At 40.0% G+C, this 18,303-nt stretch overlaps 1 protein-coding gene across 1 annotated transcript in view; it reads left to right on the plus strand.

Moving 5' to 3' along the window:
- Nucleotides 1–18,303, plus strand: part of grin3a (glutamate receptor, ionotropic, N-methyl-D-aspartate 3A) — a gene marked incomplete at both ends in the record, with an annotated part of 56,411 nt that overhangs the window by 18,220 nt on the left and 19,888 nt on the right. Inside the window, 3 exons of the mRNA XM_083929834.1 lie at nucleotides 10,984–11,653; nucleotides 12,354–12,737; nucleotides 15,280–15,425. Coding sequence (XP_083785960.1) covers nucleotides 10,984–11,653; nucleotides 12,354–12,737; nucleotides 15,280–15,425 — 1,200 coding nt within the window. The remainder of the gene's footprint in view (nucleotides 1–10,983; nucleotides 11,654–12,353; nucleotides 12,738–15,279; nucleotides 15,426–18,303) is intronic.

Below are 18,303 nucleotides of genomic sequence, written 5' to 3' on the forward strand. Positions count from 1 at the left end.
CACAGGGGAAGTGCTTGGATACATTAAAGATTGATATCATTCTATAATAATACTATTTGTATTAAATCTGAGTCCAGCTGTGGACCTGGATGAAAAAAAATCATCAAGTAACAGATGGAATGCATATGAAGAGATTTTAGAGAGATTAGTTCGGTTTCTTTTCATACAGAGAAAAATCCAAGCAAACCAAAGTGCATCAAACCAAACGATGCACAAACATTCTCTCTACTCCATTTGCTGCAGTGAGCAGACAGCATTTGGTTTGGTGTTAAAGCTTTGTTATCAGATGCTATGTGGATGAGCTGAACGAAGGTGTTGTCCATAGTATTGATACCAAGAATGTGACAGGTGAGCAACAGAGAAGCGTTAGGGGTTCTCAAGCTGGACATTGAAAACCTCAGGGGAATCTTTTGCATGATGACTATGGATTTATGGTGGCAGCAGAGTCGCTGGCCAAGCAATAAATAATTCACAAGCGGAAATAGTTGACAACATATAGAGGTGTTTGTCATCATGTACATAGAGGACAATGGCAGGTGATGCATTGTAGAAATCACCAGCTAGATGCAAAACCAGTTCCAATATAACCAAGCAAGTTAGAAGCCAGATATGATTAGCAGGAAATGAAAAATCCACACAATTAAGAACTGCTTTAATTGATTTTATTTTATTTGGAAGGTGATAAAACACATTAACAAAGTACAACTAAAAAAGCTATCAAGATTACAAATCAAGGCTATTCAATTAATTCGTACAACAGAATCCACATCACAACTGCACAAGGATGGGTGATGTTGAAGAATAACATTTGGCCAGATAGTTTTCATTCAGTCAGGTCTCAGATAAGGGGCTTCCACACGGATAGGGGGAGGGGAACTTTGATTATTTTTCCCCCTTGGTGCGATTTGTTTGGGCAAAGGTGAACAGAGTAAGCGCACTCAGGTGTGGACCAAAACAGACGCACCAATACCCTTCCGAGGATCTAGTCTATGTCCAGTCCCAAACGAACTCTGGAGCAATTCATTTGTGATCGGAATGGGATCCAACCCCAATCTGACCCAACTAACAGCTGAACTTTGCAAGTTTGAGTGCACCGTCTCCTCTAGCCAGGTGTTCTTTGCATTACTGGATAAAGCAGAGCACTGTAGCAGCTTGCATGGTAGTAGTAGCAGCTAGCAAGAGAATTGCATAGCAATGTTTCTCTCACAGAAATACACACTAGTCTAGAGAGCATGAGCTTGTTCTTGTATTTACGTAATTGCTTCTGCCCCAGACACATCTGACCAATAAACAGAGTGAATTAGGTTTTTAGTGATGCATTTTGGTTCACTTGGCCTTTTCTTCTGTGTGAAAAGAAACTGAACCAAGGTTACAAACTCATCAACTGATTCGGACCAGGGCAAACAAACTTTGTCCAGCTTGTAATGGTGCTGGTGTTTGGTGGTATTTTTTCTCTATAGAGCAGGTGACAAATCATAACTTAGTAAAACATAAAATAAAATAAAAACAGTATTTCACAGCAAGGGTGGAACTCACCAACATTATATTTTTTTCTACTGGTATGAAATATGTTGGGTTTAGCTTTAATACTATTATAAATTGTATATGATCATTAAATAATTTTTGAAATTAAATGTTTGGTAATAACATAACAGTGATGTGTGTAAGTGTATGTGTAGTCTATGTCATTTATGTATTTCTTTCAGAAATGAGAGCTAATAAGCCATTTGTGGTGTCATGTTTGCTTGCTGTAAAAGTGGAATGAGTGTGAAGAAGCTGGAGTATTTTTAATTTCCAGTTGAAAATAGATGAAAGACAATCCTGCCGATTCTTACTACTGAAGAAAATTTGTCCCAAGTTGAATTTTATTCTCCGTGATTAGAATATATATAGACTAAATATTCTGTCATAAATAATGACTGTTATGAATAAAAATGAAACACAACTAATTTAATAATGTGGAAAGATTAGCATTCCAATGTGAGAAATCAAATGATTAGTCAGGCTTTATTTCAAATAGGGTTAATCAGTTAGCGCTGGCTTTTCTGCTTGGCTAATTGATTTGTTTATCATTACTCTCATTTCCATCTCTCTCACAATTTAATTTCTTATATATTTTTTATCACTTGATTAAATTTGCTGAGCACTCTTAGAGCTGCCTTTTTCGCCATTCATTCAGTTGGTCCTTTGGGGAAAATCATTCAAGGCACATCACTTATAGCACAACCATTATGTTTATGAAAGAGCCCATAAGGGACACTAGAGTAGACTTGACATAGTGCAGCACAGCGATAGTACATTAACAGGAACTCTGTGTCCTACTATGTGCAAAGACTCTTTCATCTCAACCATGTCTCCTCTAAATTACAACAACATGCTAATAAGCAATCATGAGGCAAAAAAGTAGGGTTTTTTTTTCAAAAGAAATGCCAAAATCTGTTTTATGCAAGGGAAGTATAATAGGGATCTAACATAGATATTCAGGGTTTTCAGAAGACAAATCCAATTACTGTCCTTTCCTTCCCATATTTTTTCATATTTTCTAAGAGCATTTCCACATCTATAGTTTGTTTGCTCTGGTCCAAATTAGTTGACCAGTTAGTATCTTTGAAACTTTTCCCCCTTTTTTCCGTTTCTTTACACAGAAAAATCCAAGTTAGCAAAAATGCATCAGTACAAGCTATAAAAAAAACATTCACTCGCTTCTTGGTCAGATGTCACTGGAGTAGGAGCAGTGAAGTAAATATAGGAAGAGGGTCCTCCTTTCTAGACAAGAAAATATTTCTGACGCTGGATGTTTTTCACATCTATGGTCAAACCGCCTTATTCTATTTTAAAAAATCCAGACATTGCTCCACAAGCAACATTACTAGGTTTGCTCTGCTCTGCCAGTATTTTTCTCCAACTTTAGCGCTGGCTGGTTTGACCCGGAAATGCAAGCAATGGCTAGCTTGACCACAGTATATTTCTGTGAGAGAGCAATCTCTCTTTCAATCCCCTGGCTAGCTGCTACTACTACTACTACCATTGCGCAAACTGCTGTTTGTATACCCTGCCAAATCACAGATTGGCAACTCCTCAAAATGGTCTCAGTGTGGTTGTTTTGTACGGTGTGATTGCTATCCTCACACCTGCCCACACCATTGGGATAAACGCTTGAGGGTTCGTTTCAACTTACCTAAAGAAAGCAGGCGTGAAAACCTTCTAAAATATCAAGATCATCACAATGTTGTTGTTTTGTCCAACATCTTAGTTGTAACAGTGTGATGTTTACAGCCTCAAGGAGCTGGAATTTATGTTGCAACTACTGTAATCGTATTGACCTTTTGCTCTATTGGTTAATTTTTGCTCAATAATTTATTGTGAAGCATTCTGTTCTTGCATGGCACAGTTTAAAATGGGTCTTTTGGCACATCCCCATGCTCTTTGGATGGTCCAATTTCCCAAGTCTGAAAGTTGTTCTTCACTTTGGTGAGTTCATGAGCTTAAGTAGTTGAAACAACATGGACACTATGAGATCACACGAAAATCCATCTTGTCAGGTTTCAAGTAATGGGTCAGACCAATCAGCGTCATGTGAGGAGCTACTGGCAGTTATGGTTGTGATTTGGGTGTGTGTGTAACCAGGGTATAAAGAGGATCAAGAACGTTCCAGCAATCTGATTGCCAGTTTCATACATCATTGTTTTATTCTGCAGCAGCACACTGCCGTGAGTCCATGTACGAAGTGACTGTGGTTAGTTCACATGTCTGTCATAACAGTAGGACAGTCAAGGCTCTGTTATCTGAACTGCTAAAGTCGGTGAAGTGAAAATAACTTTGCTAGCAAACCAGTTACAAACATGCTTTAAGTTGAGCTAAATCAGAGAATATTCAGTTAAATCACAACGTTGATGCTTGTTTCCTAGAAATGATGCATTGTGACAAGAGTGTGTTTTAAGTACAGTGACTGCATTGGACGATCGGACACCATTTAGAAAATAGTCTTTTAAATGCTACGTTGCTTGTCAGCAACCGGTCTATATTGTAATTTAGTAGGCAATTTGGCTTTTGTGCTCTGATTAATTTGGCATGCAGTTAATACACCAGTCATGATTTAGTTTTAATGCAAATTCAACTCCTGGCATTTGATGGTGTTCTTCACCAGTGCTCTGCAAGAAGGTGTGTTTTACAGGAAGTGCTGCGTTGTGGATGTCAAAGTGTTCATGTGATTTCCAAAAGTAACCGATAAATAGACACTTACTTTTAAGAGGTGACTGTTTGCTCAAAACAACAATGGTGGCTCCTAAAGAGGTTAGCTTCATTGAAAGAAGAGCAAAGAGTGGCGCTGAAGGCTTTTTTCATGAAGATGTTGTTGCTCTTTTCCCAAGATGTTTTTGAAAATGCCTTCCCTTTTCCAAACAGTCTCTAATGACGACTTCTCAGATCGTTCTGGTTATAATAAACTAAATAACAGCATCACCAATATCTCTATTTATAGTGCATATAAGCCTGTGAGAGGCACTGATAAGGTTTGCCCTCCAAACTAAGAAACCGAGGGAGGTACAATACTGGGCAGGGGGAGAGAAAAGGTAGGGTGCTGGAAAATAAAGAGAAAGACAGAGGGGAAAAGAAAGACATTTTCACATAAATACTACAAATAACACCTGTGGATACAGGTACAGATAAACTACAGGGGGCAAAAGTCCTGTATTTACAGATAAGATACAGCCAGGATAAATATCAGAAGCTTATCTTATTCATTTTTCCCACCAGAGACAATCCTTTGCGATAAAAATCCTTTTAAAGTGATGCATGCCCACTAAAGCCAAGTAAAGTAGGCTGATGTGCCAGCCAGCTGAGCTATAAAGATAGAAAATACTATGTAATAAATGTCCCCTTTGAGGTTTGCATTTCCTGAACCAATGTAAGTAAAACACTTTGTGTTTGCTTCAGGGAGGGATTGGTTTAAGAAGAAGGGATGCCCTTGGCAGATACTTTTTATGCTGCTATAAAGGCTGCAGCGTTTTCTTATGTCTGTATATTTTGGTGTTAAGAACAAGTTCCCCAAACTGTTTAGTAACAGTAATACAAGATATGGAAATGTCTTGTGTATTTCCTGCTTTTTCATTCAGGTGGCTTTTTTGCTCATTCCATTTTCCCAGTATGGCCAGTGACATGATCTTAAAACATAACTGTGAGGTTAAACCCAGCATTATGTTCAAACTAATTGTTTATGAGATTTGTGAGGAAAGAACAGGAGGTAGACATGACATTGGGTTAGTGTTGCTGTGTGATAGATGTGATTCACACAGACGTCACTCATTGACTCCTCTGCTTCAAATGCTACAATTTCTCTATTTATGGAGTGGAAATTAATCATGTCCCATTGTATATAAAATGAAGGAATAGTTTTTATTCGGAAGGTTACAGAGATGTATAGGAAGTGAATCTTGTGCGTAAATGCAACATGCACCTGTCCTTGCGGAGTCAGCTTGTTGGACAAAAGCTTTTTTACATAGGAAGGACTGCTCTTTTGACTGTATATAAAATATGATGATGCATTTCCACTTCCTCCCACTGTACTAAAGCCAAAATTGTATTTATATATATATATATATATATATATATATATATACACAGACACACCAGGTCAATACACTCCATTAATAATTTGTTCTCTAATTTTGATCTCCAGTGTATATGAGTCTGTTTAGTGGTGCCAATCACAGTTGCCAATCATGATGTTTCACCCCATTTTTATAAGATCAAATAACCAACTCATTAAAACCAAATTCATCAGTACTTCAATCATGAACTCACATCAGCATGATTCAAAACTACCTTTTGACATGTAAATGTGACTTGTATGGGAGCCAGCCATGCTGTATACAGTCTATGGGCTGCTCAGGGCGCGCTCACACTATCCTCCCGGACCGAGACCCGGACTTTAGGGTACTTGTCCCCCCTCCCTCTCCCCCCCGCGCCCCAGCCCCGTTTGTACTCACACTACCAGGGCCTCGGCCAATACTTCTTGCTGTCCATACGCCATCACACCGTAACACGTCACACGCATTGATCGCGTGTGTGTGGCTTTGTTTACAAATCTTTCCACAGACCTCAGAGTTTTTGTACGTCTTGTCGACTGTTTTTGAATATTTTCATCCGACCAAATCTGCAGTAAACACAACGTGAACCTTTCACCACCATTGTTGTTGTTGTTAAATATCCGCGCATGGTCCGTCCTTCTATTTACATGTCCGAACAGGCGGACATAACGCTACTGCCGTAGGGCTCGTGCTCGTGCGCGTACACGTGCGCACGCTCGTGCTCGTACATGTGCAAACGGCTCCGCTAAAGCCCACCTATTTCAAGCGGGCCGTGGAGGGCCAGCTGGCCCCAGTTGAGCGCGGAGCGGGTGCGCTCACATGGCTTAAAGGTACTAGACTTTAGCTGAAAAACCGGTTTTGGCCGCGGCCAAAAGGATAGTGTGATCACGCCCTCAGACAACATGAGCTTTGAGCTAGGCTCCAGAACTATAATCATTTTGAGGGTGTTTTCATGCTTGCAGTTAAGTGTTTGCACCAATGAAAATTTTGCTATGAAATTGAGCTCAACCAAATGTTTTTATTTAATTATATGATAGACACCTAAACAGCTAGTGTGAATAGTCACAATCATATTCTCCTTTGTAAAACACATTTTATGTAACTGTGAAATGAGTGGTGGAGGAAGTAATGAGATCCTTAAGTAAAAGTAGCACGGCCATCACAAGTGTCTGGGAAATATATTATGGAGGTTGAAAACAACATGGTGTTGCTTTAATCTCTAACATTGCATCATATTTTATAAAGCCATCGGCATGTCATATAAAGTTATGGTATTAGCAGATGTAAGTAAATACTGTAATTATGTAGAGGAGAAAAAAGTGATTTTTTCCCTCTGAATTGTAGCAATGTATAAGTATAAAGTATAAAATGGAAATCAGGTAAAGTTCAAGCAGCTCAGAGGTTAATATGTAGTTAACCACTGGAAATGAAGAACTACAGAACAGAACATCTGCTTCTTCTAGTGAAGGTAATGCAATATGCATGTTCTGGTTTCCCAACCATATCAGACTTCATAGACAACCTAAATCAAAGGTACAGCAGTCCTGGGGGTGTCAGTTCAACCACTGCAAACACTTCTGATTAGATGAAGTCAATATTTCATTAATGAATGGAGTCAATCAGGATTGAGCCTGGTTGTAGTAAGTACCCTGGAGTTTTGATTATGCGAGTGGAGTGGAAGCAATTTCTGCTCCACAGTCAGTATGGTTATTCCACTCCTGGGTTTTCCACTAAACGCTCCCCACCTGCTCCCCGTTCATGCATGAGAGGAAATGGTAAATATAATCCCTTCAAAAGAGTTACATGAGAAAATCCACATGTACCCTGAAAGCACTTACTTGTTCAACCTTTTTATCCATGTTTGTTGTAGCCTGTCACGTTTGTTGCACCAGTGCACTGGTTTTCAAATTGTGGTGCATGTACTACTGAGGGCATGTAATGGTATAGGGAAATTAAATAAATGAAACATATAGTACAATAGAAATACTACAAACTTTAGAATAAAAAAATGCCTAAACTATGAGATCACTGAAATTCAATATAAGTTTTGCCTTTCCTGTAATATTTTTGTTTAGGTATGCTACGTCGTCATGTATAGCAATGTATGCATAATGTGGATGATAATAGTAAGTGACAGTAAAATTATTGGTTCACGAAAATGAATTTTTAGACTTAAAACAATAGACTATATAAAAATGGACGGGGCCTTTACGTCAAAGTTTCTTCTCTAAACTTGAGCCAATCGTATTCGGCTACGGGAGTCACCATCTTTTCAGACTTTGACTCCCCCTCATTTCCTCTTACCAAAAAAGGCATTGATGTGATGTTGGGGGAGGGACATACGTCCATCTGGCTGACGTATACATCCGAAGCAAAGTGAGGGCCTGCGTCTAGCTGTCCCTCAAGAGGCTGTGCCCCTAATTATCCATAAACTTTAAATTCCAATAAAATAAAAACTAGCCTGGTATATAAAAATTCACCCCACTCAGTGTTGTCATGGAGATATGACCTAAATATACATATTAGAATGTTTTTGGGGCTTGCTTCAAACAGGAACTATTCAGAAGAGAAGTGGATAGAGGATAATAGGAGGATAATATTTCAAGCTCTTGAAACTGATGTGGATGACAGTGAACAGTATAAGTGATAGTGGCTGCTGAAGCAGTGAATGAAGTCTCTGCAGCAACTGCTAGCATTAAACAGCGCAACAGTATGGAGCTATATGACGCGAGTTACCTCGATTTCAGTTAAGAGTGGGATGGAGAAAGTGTAATTTGGCTGTCAACAGTCAACACTAAATAGTCGTATTAGAAATAAACCTGCGTAAACTGTCTGTAGCGGAATAGGATAGGCCTACGCTGCTGTGTTGAAACAATGGTTAAGATGGTGGTACTTCAAGAGCCTAATATTTTCTTAAGTGGTATGAAAAGTTTGAGAACCTTTGCACCAGTGGGATTTTGTAGAGACCTTCTGAATGGAAGAGAGCCTCTCTGACTTTTTTAAAAAGCGTCTTTCCGCTGCAGGCAAAAAGATGAAACTCAGCTCCCTTTTTTACGGCTCCTGACATACGCTGCTACATTTAGTCTGTAACCGTCTGTAACTTCAGATTCCAACAATGAAACATACTAAAATGTTATTGATGTCTTGACAAAACACGAAACATTAACTATTAGAATATATGCCCTTTTTACTACAGTGTGACATTTCACTTGAAGGAGTGTCGCTCACTTCAATGAGGAAAAAGACACACTCCCCAAGTGCCTCAACAGCTACAAGCTGCAGTGAAGACACTGACCTTCAGACGGACAAGTTAGGCTGTCAGGTCGACTTAACAGCAGTTAAAGATGTAGGAAAGTAGACAAAGTGGTGGAAAAGGGGATTTTTACAGCGAGCAAGGTGACATGAAAGAGACATTTCGGAAAAGGTCAAATAATTACCTCCTGGAGGCATTGAAGAGGTGTGCATCTACTTGCGCAGAACAGATGCCTGCATTCTTTCTTACATCCAAACATATCCATTCCAGAGGACAGGTGTGTGTGTTTGTGTGTGTGTGTGTGTGTGTGTGTGTGTGTGTGTGTGTGTGTGTGTGTCTGCCTGCCTGTTCCAGTATCTGACACTCTCAGACAGCCAGTAGCATGGCTCAGTGAGAGAGATGGCGTGATCACTGGACCGCGGGCTGTCTTATCCTGTCACACACAAACAAATACATATACACACACACAAACACACTCTCGACAGCTACCGAGGCCACCTAGATAATACACCTCTCCAGTGCTGGTGTTACACCATTAAATTGGGGTTTTTGTAAAAACTAACCAAGGGGAAAATATAACCGTACATTTAAGCCTGTAAATCCCAGCTTCAATCCTAAAGTGTCTGGAAAAGGTGTTTTTCTTATTTGCAATTGTATTAAAAAAAAAAATTGTATTTTACAACTGTACATCTTGCAGTTACCTTGGCTTGTTAGCATTCTGCAGGCATACAGCAGTTTTATTCAAAAAGTTCAGAAGTACAGTAGCAGGGTCATTGCAGATTGCAGTTGCATATTTTGTCAAATATACTCTGAATTTAGCCTCTGTTGGGTAGTTGTAATTACTTTTCCTCTTACTGTCTTTACCAGAAACCCTGCAAGCATTGGTTGTTTGTTTAAGTGACTGCAAAGACATATTTCCACGTGTACAAAAGTGGGAAGTAGTGTAGCATTATGTTGTCACAGTACAGCAAAGCCTCTCAGGAGCAGGATGGATCGATGAGTCAACAAAGCATGTTGGCTTTGACAAGGGACACTGCTATTCCTTTCCCCTTTACTTCCAACAGATATAGTTTTTTCTTTTTAACTCAACCACATAACACAGTAGTTATTTAAATCACAAATGTTTAACCTAAATGGCAATCTTTTATCTTTCTGGAACTGTAATCAAGCGGGCTGTTCTCATTCACTGAACGTACGCCAAGTTACGTGTAAAACATACTTATTATAAAATAAGGCATTATCTTTTCCTAAACCACATTGGTTGCTCATGTTGCTGGACATTGCAGATAACTTTTTCGTAAGATATTATACAAACTGTTGTATGAGACATAGAAAGCCAAGAATTGAATATTCATGAGTTTTTACACCTGGTGGATTTCTTTTACATTTTAATGTGCTATACACTTATTTTAATAGCATTTTAAGATTACAAAAGAAAAGTGAAAAAATTGCTTTTACGTGTACATTATTTTACAGGTAGGATAAAACTAATTCTTGGCAACTGATCATAATAAGATAAACAGACGCCACATTGATCAGATATTTTATCACCATACAATTATTATTGGATGACGATACAATATTTGCTGATATCACAAAGTCTGCCAAGATTCAATTAAAATTTCATTCAATTTAGGGGCCTGCTATCAATATCAGACATTAACATATGCCCATTTAACACAACCAGTGGACTTTATATAACTGACAAAAAGGATCATAAATATGATTTGACAAATGTATTACTGACCTCTTCCAGACATATAGTGGGAATTTCAAAATAACGTTGACTATGTGTATTGATATTTTGACTCTGCTCCAATGATATTGGACTGTTAATCACTGCATCAATACAAATATCTAGAGCAAAATATTGTCACATGCCTAATAAACAGATGTGACCCAATTTCAACTTGGAAAACCTCACATAGAAGAAGCAAAATGCTGAAGATATTTTTCCTTGTTTGTTTTTCAAGATACTTCTGGATCTGTCAGTTTTTTTTTAGATATTGTGTGTGTGTGTGTGTGTGTGTTTTCAGGTTTCAGGTGAACTCTTATGGAAAGATTAAAAATGATCTTTCTTCCTCTCCACCACTCTTCTCCCCTTTTGTACCTGTCATTTCTTTTTTCTCTATCTCCCCTCAGATTTCTATCCAACACATCATTTGAGGGCCAGAGTGGTTTTATATCCAGGGACACTCACAGCCAGAATGTCATCTCAGAGGCCCATCACTACATCTGGTCCCTCCAGCTGGACCCTCTAGGCCAGCCAACCTGGACCCGCATGGGACGCTGGCGCAGAGGGAAAATTCTGATGGACCAGCGGGCCTGGCCAAGCCATCACGGATCTGGGGGCGGAGGGGACTGGCGCAGATCCGCACGACTGCACATGCGGGTGGTGACGCTGGTGGAGCACCCGTTTGTATTTACCCGAGAGGTGGACGGTGATGGACTGTGTCCCGCGGGCCAGCTGTGCCTCGACCCGCTCACCAATGAATCTTCAGTTTTGAAAGGATTTTTCCAGAAACTTTCAGGACGTAACGGATCTGTTCCCACGGACCTGAAGAAGTGTTGTTATGGTTACTGCATTGACCTGTTGGAGAAGCTGGCAGAGGACATGGGCTTCACTTTCGACCTCTACATTGTAGGTGATGGGAAGTATGGGGGGTTCAAGAATGGTCGCTGGACAGGATTGGTGGGTGATCTTCTCAGTGGCGCTGCCCACCTGGCAGTGACATCTTTTAGCATTAATTCGGCCAGGAGCCAAGTCATTGACTTCACCTCGCCCTTCTTCTCCACCAGCCTGGGAATTCTGGTCAGTAATGCTCTCTTTTCCTCTTGCACTTCTTTTTTTCCCCTCATTTCATACAGATATGAATTTATACAGATCTGTTACTCTGTCTGTGACCTCACCTCAACTCTCTCCGCTTGGCATGCTGTTGGTCAGTATCAATATGGGAGATTTTATTACTGCAAGCTCTACCTTATTGGATACTAATGCAATTCCATATATGGAGTTGGTGACCTTATTACTACGATTACTATACCTAGTCTCCCTGGCTTACAGGTAATCACTTTCCCCTCTCCTCCTTTTAATATGTTACTACCGTGGGAGCTGTTCTGTTTTACTTACAGTTGCTGTCTCTTATACTACAAAGATATATATTACCGCTTTACTGTAAGTTTCTCTCTTCTGAACAATAGTGTCTCATACAGCACCTTTACCAGTAATTTTGTATTTGATGAACGGTAAATCATTGGATCATAAAAAAACAAACAAACATTTGTCTAGTTAATGCTAGGCGTCTGAGATTGTAGCCATGGCTTATAACAGAACAAAAAGGTAATATAGTAGACATAAATACTCTCCAATTTCCATCCACATGTTTTTGATTTTTCAGTCCTAACCATAAATCCTCATGTCACATAAGATTAAGAACAGCAATATTTTGTAATTTATTACCTACTAGGAATTAAGGTTTTCCAATCCTGTGTCCCCTCCCCCCTTCACCCAGGTCCGTACCCGTGACACAGCTGCACCCATCGGTGCCTTCATGTGGCCCCTCCACTGGTCCATGTGGCTCGGCATCTTCGTCTCCCTCCACGTCACCGCCATCTTCCTCACCCTGTATGAGTGGCACAGCCCGTTTGGTATGACACCGCGTGGACGCAACCGCGAACGGGTGTTCTCCTTCTCCTCAGCGCTCAATGTGTGCTATGCCATTCTCTTTGGGAGAACAGTGGCCATCAAGCCGCCAAAGTGCTGGACAGGCCGCCTGCTAATGAACCTCTGGGCCATCTTCTGTCTTTTTTGTCTGTCCACCTACACTGCTAATCTAGCTGCCGTCATGGTCGGGGAAAAGACTTATGAACAACTGTCAGGGATACATGACCCAAAGGTACAGAAGTTAGAAAAGTGTAACACTAACAATGGTAGTTTCTAGAGTTGATGTTTAAAGTGTTGGGAATTTTTTTTCTTTATGCTTTTGTCACTGGTTTTAAGTGGGCAGTATTTAAGATTGACTAATTTCAAAATTTGAAAGTTGTTTAGTCATGCTCAATCAAATCTGACTAACCATACAGGGAAGGAGTGCAATTAAGTCCTTCTGCTCACACCAGACAGGAAGACAACTAATTGTTCTCCATCGGCCTTTCTCACAGAAGACACTTTAAAAAGAACAGGATACAGTTTAAAGAGAACAGGATACAGTGTTCGAGGCAGAGCACAGTTCTACAAAAGCTGCTCAGTGGCACCCGAATCCGAAAAAGTTTAATTGCTGCGTCTAAAATACCTGGATGATCTGCACTTCCACAGTGTTGGGCCCCTAGAGCAGGCAAACTAGAGAGTTCAGGCTGAGCAAGCTACTCTCCATTCTGACTAACTTGTTTAGGGATTCAATTATTTAATCATGCAGCTCTTTTTCAAATTCTGATACTTAAACAGGTCATGTTGTGGGGGTTGTGATGCTCAATAAAAATATCCATGGATTTGCTTGGTGTATTTAAAACATTTTTGGGCCCAACATCATGTGACCAACACAGATGTTGCAATTCCACCATTCAACTGTTATGTCGAATTGGTGTCAAAGCCTGACGTACTTCATGGGGGCTTGGTAACAGTAAGAGAAGCCCAGATGTTACATACAACGGCTCTGTTTAAGTGTCATAATGAGAGTGACAACATGCACAATACCAAGACTCTGAAATCAAAGCATCTAAATTGAATTTGGATATTCTCATTATTCAATGTCATTATTTAAGAAATCCATAATTCTACCAGAGGTTGGAGGGGTTACTCAATTTAAATACTACCTCACCTCCCTGTCTTCATGTGCGTGCTACATAGCTTCCTGATATTACAAAATTAAGTAAACACAAAACTAAAAGACATTAACAATTATCTAAAAAAAAAAATGATCAGAGTGCTTCTGTCAGTGCCTTCATGCTCAATTAAAAAAATGTGGAAACTACGTATTGACAGGATATGACGGTATATCAACATATGTTTTACAGAGGGTCATATTCGGACAGGACTAGTATTACCCAAGGTATTTTTTCTGTACTGTTTTACAGAAGGTGAAAATCGCCATAATTTCGACTGACATTCTCTGGAATAATTACTTACATGGCATATTGAGACGTGACTAAAACGTTCGGTAAAAATGACCTTAGCCCACGTCCCCACATTAAACTAGTCCCGTATGAATAGGCTAATTCACCAGTGTTAGCGTCCTTTTGACCCCTCACAAAGCTAAATTAGGCCGTTATAATGATGTATGGTTACAAAGAAGTTAGACTTTACTTTAACACCATTAAATTAACTCAAAACATTACACCATCATTTATATTTGCAGGTTCAACGTAAAGTTTGATAGAATTTAGCAAAAGAATGTCCGTCTGGAATCACAGATCTGTTATCTGTTATCTATCTTCACAAACACGATGATGGAGGCTTGGTTCACAGTCTGCCCCGTTAGAAGAGGCTCCTTCTCCACCAGGCAGTCTTGTGGTCTTCTCTGTAGCACTCGTACTTTTGACCATGTCCAATCGCTTTAACCTCCTCACCCACAGGTCCCGCTTGATACATTTATTTTTTTCTGATGGAAATCCATAAAAACCCTATACCTTTTGCTCTATATCAGGTAGCTCAACCCTGGAAACTGCCCGCATTCTCCCTCCCGAAAGTATCTTGAAGCCAGTTGTTTACAGACATTCTGAAATGCCCTATTCTACCAGGAATGGGAGGGATTACTAGATTAACGCACTATGTCACCCCCCTGTCGCCATGTACGTGCTATGTAGCTTCGTGATATCACAAAATTAAGTTAACACGAAACTAAAGGACAGAATCGATCATCTAAAAAAAAGTAATGAGTGCTTCTTCAAGCGCCTACATGCTCAAAAAAATATGGAAACTACGTATTGATGGGTTATGACGGTATATCAACATATGTTTGACAGAGGGTCGTATTCAGACAGGACTAGTGTTACCCAAAGTATTTTTTCAGGACTGTTTTACAGAAGGTCAAAAACGGAGTATTTTTACAAACATTCTCCCAAATAATTACTGACATTGCGCATTCGCACAGGACTAAAATGTCTGGTAAAAATTACTTTACCCCACATCCCCACATTAAACTAATTCCGTCCAAATAGGGCTTAAGTCAGTAGAAGTAAACCGGCTTTGAAGGAGAATTTGTGTAAGGTATTTAATGCTTTTTGTCAGCTCACCATCTGATAGGCAGAAAAGAAAAGAGAGAGAGAAAAAAGATACAGATAAAAAAAACAAGTATAGTTTCATGGCATTTGGGAATTGATAAAGTGCCAACTAAAGAAAAAAGAAATAACAGACTAAAAAGAAAATATCAATTGTAATCAATATTAATGCTGTGTGAGGACATTCTAAGGGTTACAAGTGGGCCTATTTCTCCTTTCCTGCAGTTGCACCATCCCTCTCAGGGATTCCGATTTGCCACAGTGAGAGAAAGCAGTGCAGAGGACTACCTCAAGAAGAGTTTCCCTGAGATGCATGAGTACATGAGAAGATACAATGTCCCGGCAACACCAGATGGCATACATCAGCTCAAGTAAGACAATCTTTTACGTACTGTACAGTCCACATGCACCATGCAGACATTGAACATTCATGGCAGCTGTCACCGGTACCACTGTCATCTGTCCTCTGCTATTCTGTAGTTATCTAACTAGTCTTCTTGCAGTCACTATTACCTGAAAATCAACTTATACACATGAGAAAAAAACTAATCTAATCATCTTTGGGGAAAAAAATGTATTGTAAGTTGCATGTCCAAGGAGAGTAAAAATAGGAAAAATAAAAATAAATCTGTCATTCTCTGCCACAAGCCAGCCTGTTTGCATTCAGAGCTCACACTCTTCCTTACCCTGCCATTGCTGTCATCCTAAGCTGCTTCGACATTCAACTGGCATCCCCATGGAGCAAAGCAGAATATACTGAGAAAAAGCATCTGAGTGCAAGGCCTCGGCTGGGTAGGACACAATTTGAATGGATGAAACAAGATTTTTTTTTTACTGAGCTTGTAAAATGCTGATTAGAAGGTTCAAGGGAAAATGTCATCCTTAGAAAATTACAACTGGGAAACAAGACAGCATACAAGTGTGCCGCAGTGAAACTTTGAATACTTTGTGCCTGGGGTTTAATCCCAAAGTGACCAGGCATTAGTTATCAGTTACATGATAAAGATGATTATAGTGTGTGCATTGAACAAATCTCACGTTGAGGTCAACGCGTCCTCATACCGAAACACCAGAGAAGGTTGAAAACCAATCCAATAACTCCCAAAACCACATGAATTTTGGCCTGTGAATGTTCTCATTCATCCAGTTCATCATTATCCCCAAAGCTATTTCAGTCATTCGTCTAGGAAGATGTTTCACCTCTCAGCCAAGAGGCTTTATCAGTTCATGTACACATCTGACAGGGCCGGGACTGGTCCAACTGTGGAGCTCCAGGTATTTAACCTCTCACAAGGCCGATGATGTCACTGGAACCCTTTGTGCTCCAAGTGCCAACGACCGTCGTTAGAGTGGCAGTCGTTGGTGTGAAGTTGGTTTCCACTTTGTTACTGCTCTATTGAGTCGTGACGACAGTCTTTGGAATCACAAGAGGCCATTTGTGAACAGTTGTTTTTTGAGGTTAGATTGTTGAATCTCCTGGGAAGGGACGAAAGGGCTGCATTGCAAATTGGAGATAGGTGGTGTATCAGACCTCCTCCTCTGTTTAGCGATGGTTTCTTTACTTTTGCATAGATGGCTTCTTTTTCTCCTCTTTCAAACCATCTGTCCTCTCTGTCTAGGATTTGGACATTTTTGTCATCAAAGGAGAGGGCTTTCTCCTTGAGATGTAAGTGGAAAGCAGAGTCCAGGCCTGAGGAGTTAGTTTTGCAGTTTTAAACACGTGATTAACGGTGTGAATTTGAACAAAACTATGTGGTTAGTTTTGGGAAAAGGACATAGTTTGGGTTAAAAGTTTTACATTTATGTAATTTAAGGAGACTGTTATGCTTCTTTCGGGGTTTCCTGTCCTTTAGTATGTTAGTATATGGTCTGTTTGTGCATGTAAGGGTGTTCTAAGTAAAAAAATTACTTCAAAACCAAAGCCCAAGATTGATATGTAACTGTTACTGGCTGCCTGGGACCAAACCTCAAAATTTGAAGCTATAAATTTGGACACTTTTATGCTGTTTTGGTGTTTATTTTGGAGGTTAACCTGTTATAACCAATGTTAGCATTTTGGCTAGCTTCCATAAAGACATTCAATGGCTAAGGTAACTGATGGTAAAGGGCGTACCCTTTCCGACATGCTTCCTAAATGATTGACCAATCACAGCAGAGCAGGCCAGCCGACCAATAAGAGCACACTGGGCTTTTCGGGAGGGTGGGGCGGGGGGGGGCAGAAGCTCAGACAGAGCTCTGCATACAGAGGTGCTGCAGCAATGGGTACATTATTGGATTTTTTTTTAATGCGACAGTAGTGTGCCACAGGCGCCGGTGGGAGCCAGAAACAGCACCAAAGCAAACATGGAGGACAGCATTGAAGCAGGCGGCCAGAGGCTCACACACTGTTTTTAGAATTAAGCCATAAAGTCCTACTATACCCGTTGCCGTTGCCATGTTTGCTTATGTAACCACCATTGTGGCGCAATGTCATCAATGATCAACTGCGCATGAAGGTCACTTCAGGAGCGTGAGCTGTTCACACAACAATCCATAGACAGACCACATTTAAAGACGTAATGTAAACAGCCAAACAAAAAATCCGATTTGAGCAATAAATCGGAATTGTTAATTAAGACCTGCAGTGTGAACCTAGCCTTAAAAGTGGTACGACCCCCAGTAAATATTTGGCTCCCCGATCTGTTGCCACTCTCCTTCACCTCTGTGACAAGTAAGCACAATTACATACACTCTAATGACTATAACACCTGGAAGAGAAAAATTATAGAGTATTTTTAAATTAGGTACTACTATAGGGACTTATTTCATGAGTCTTCAAATGTGTCACAAGTGTAACTTTCCATTGACGCTACCATGAGTCAGCTAGTTACGTTACTGCAGGAAGATGACGCAGGGAGGCATCATGTTTTAATCATACTGGTCAAGTAATTGGTTGATGTCAAGGTGGTTCTCTCTGATTATGAAATACATAACATCAATACTGTACTATGGTGGGAAGACCAAGGACGTAAGCTGCTACCTGTTTCAACCTGTAATAATAAAACAGCCAACTTGTAGGTAAAAGATTGCGCAGGATTTCAAACACTGTCCTTGTTAACAAGCAAAAAAAAAAATTTAAATTTAAAGTAAATTTCCTGAATAGGGCTTTGCAGCATTTGTATCCCAGAAGACTGTAACTGTCAGTAAAAACATTTTGAGTTGATTTAAAAAAGCCTTGCTGAAAGTGTTGTGAATTAATATCTCAACCCC

This window comes from Echiichthys vipera (genome assembly GCF_963691815.1).
Source record: "Echiichthys vipera genome assembly, chromosome: 16".
In the NCBI taxonomy this organism is placed as follows: Eukaryota; Metazoa; Chordata; class Actinopteri; order Perciformes; family Trachinidae; genus Echiichthys; species Echiichthys vipera.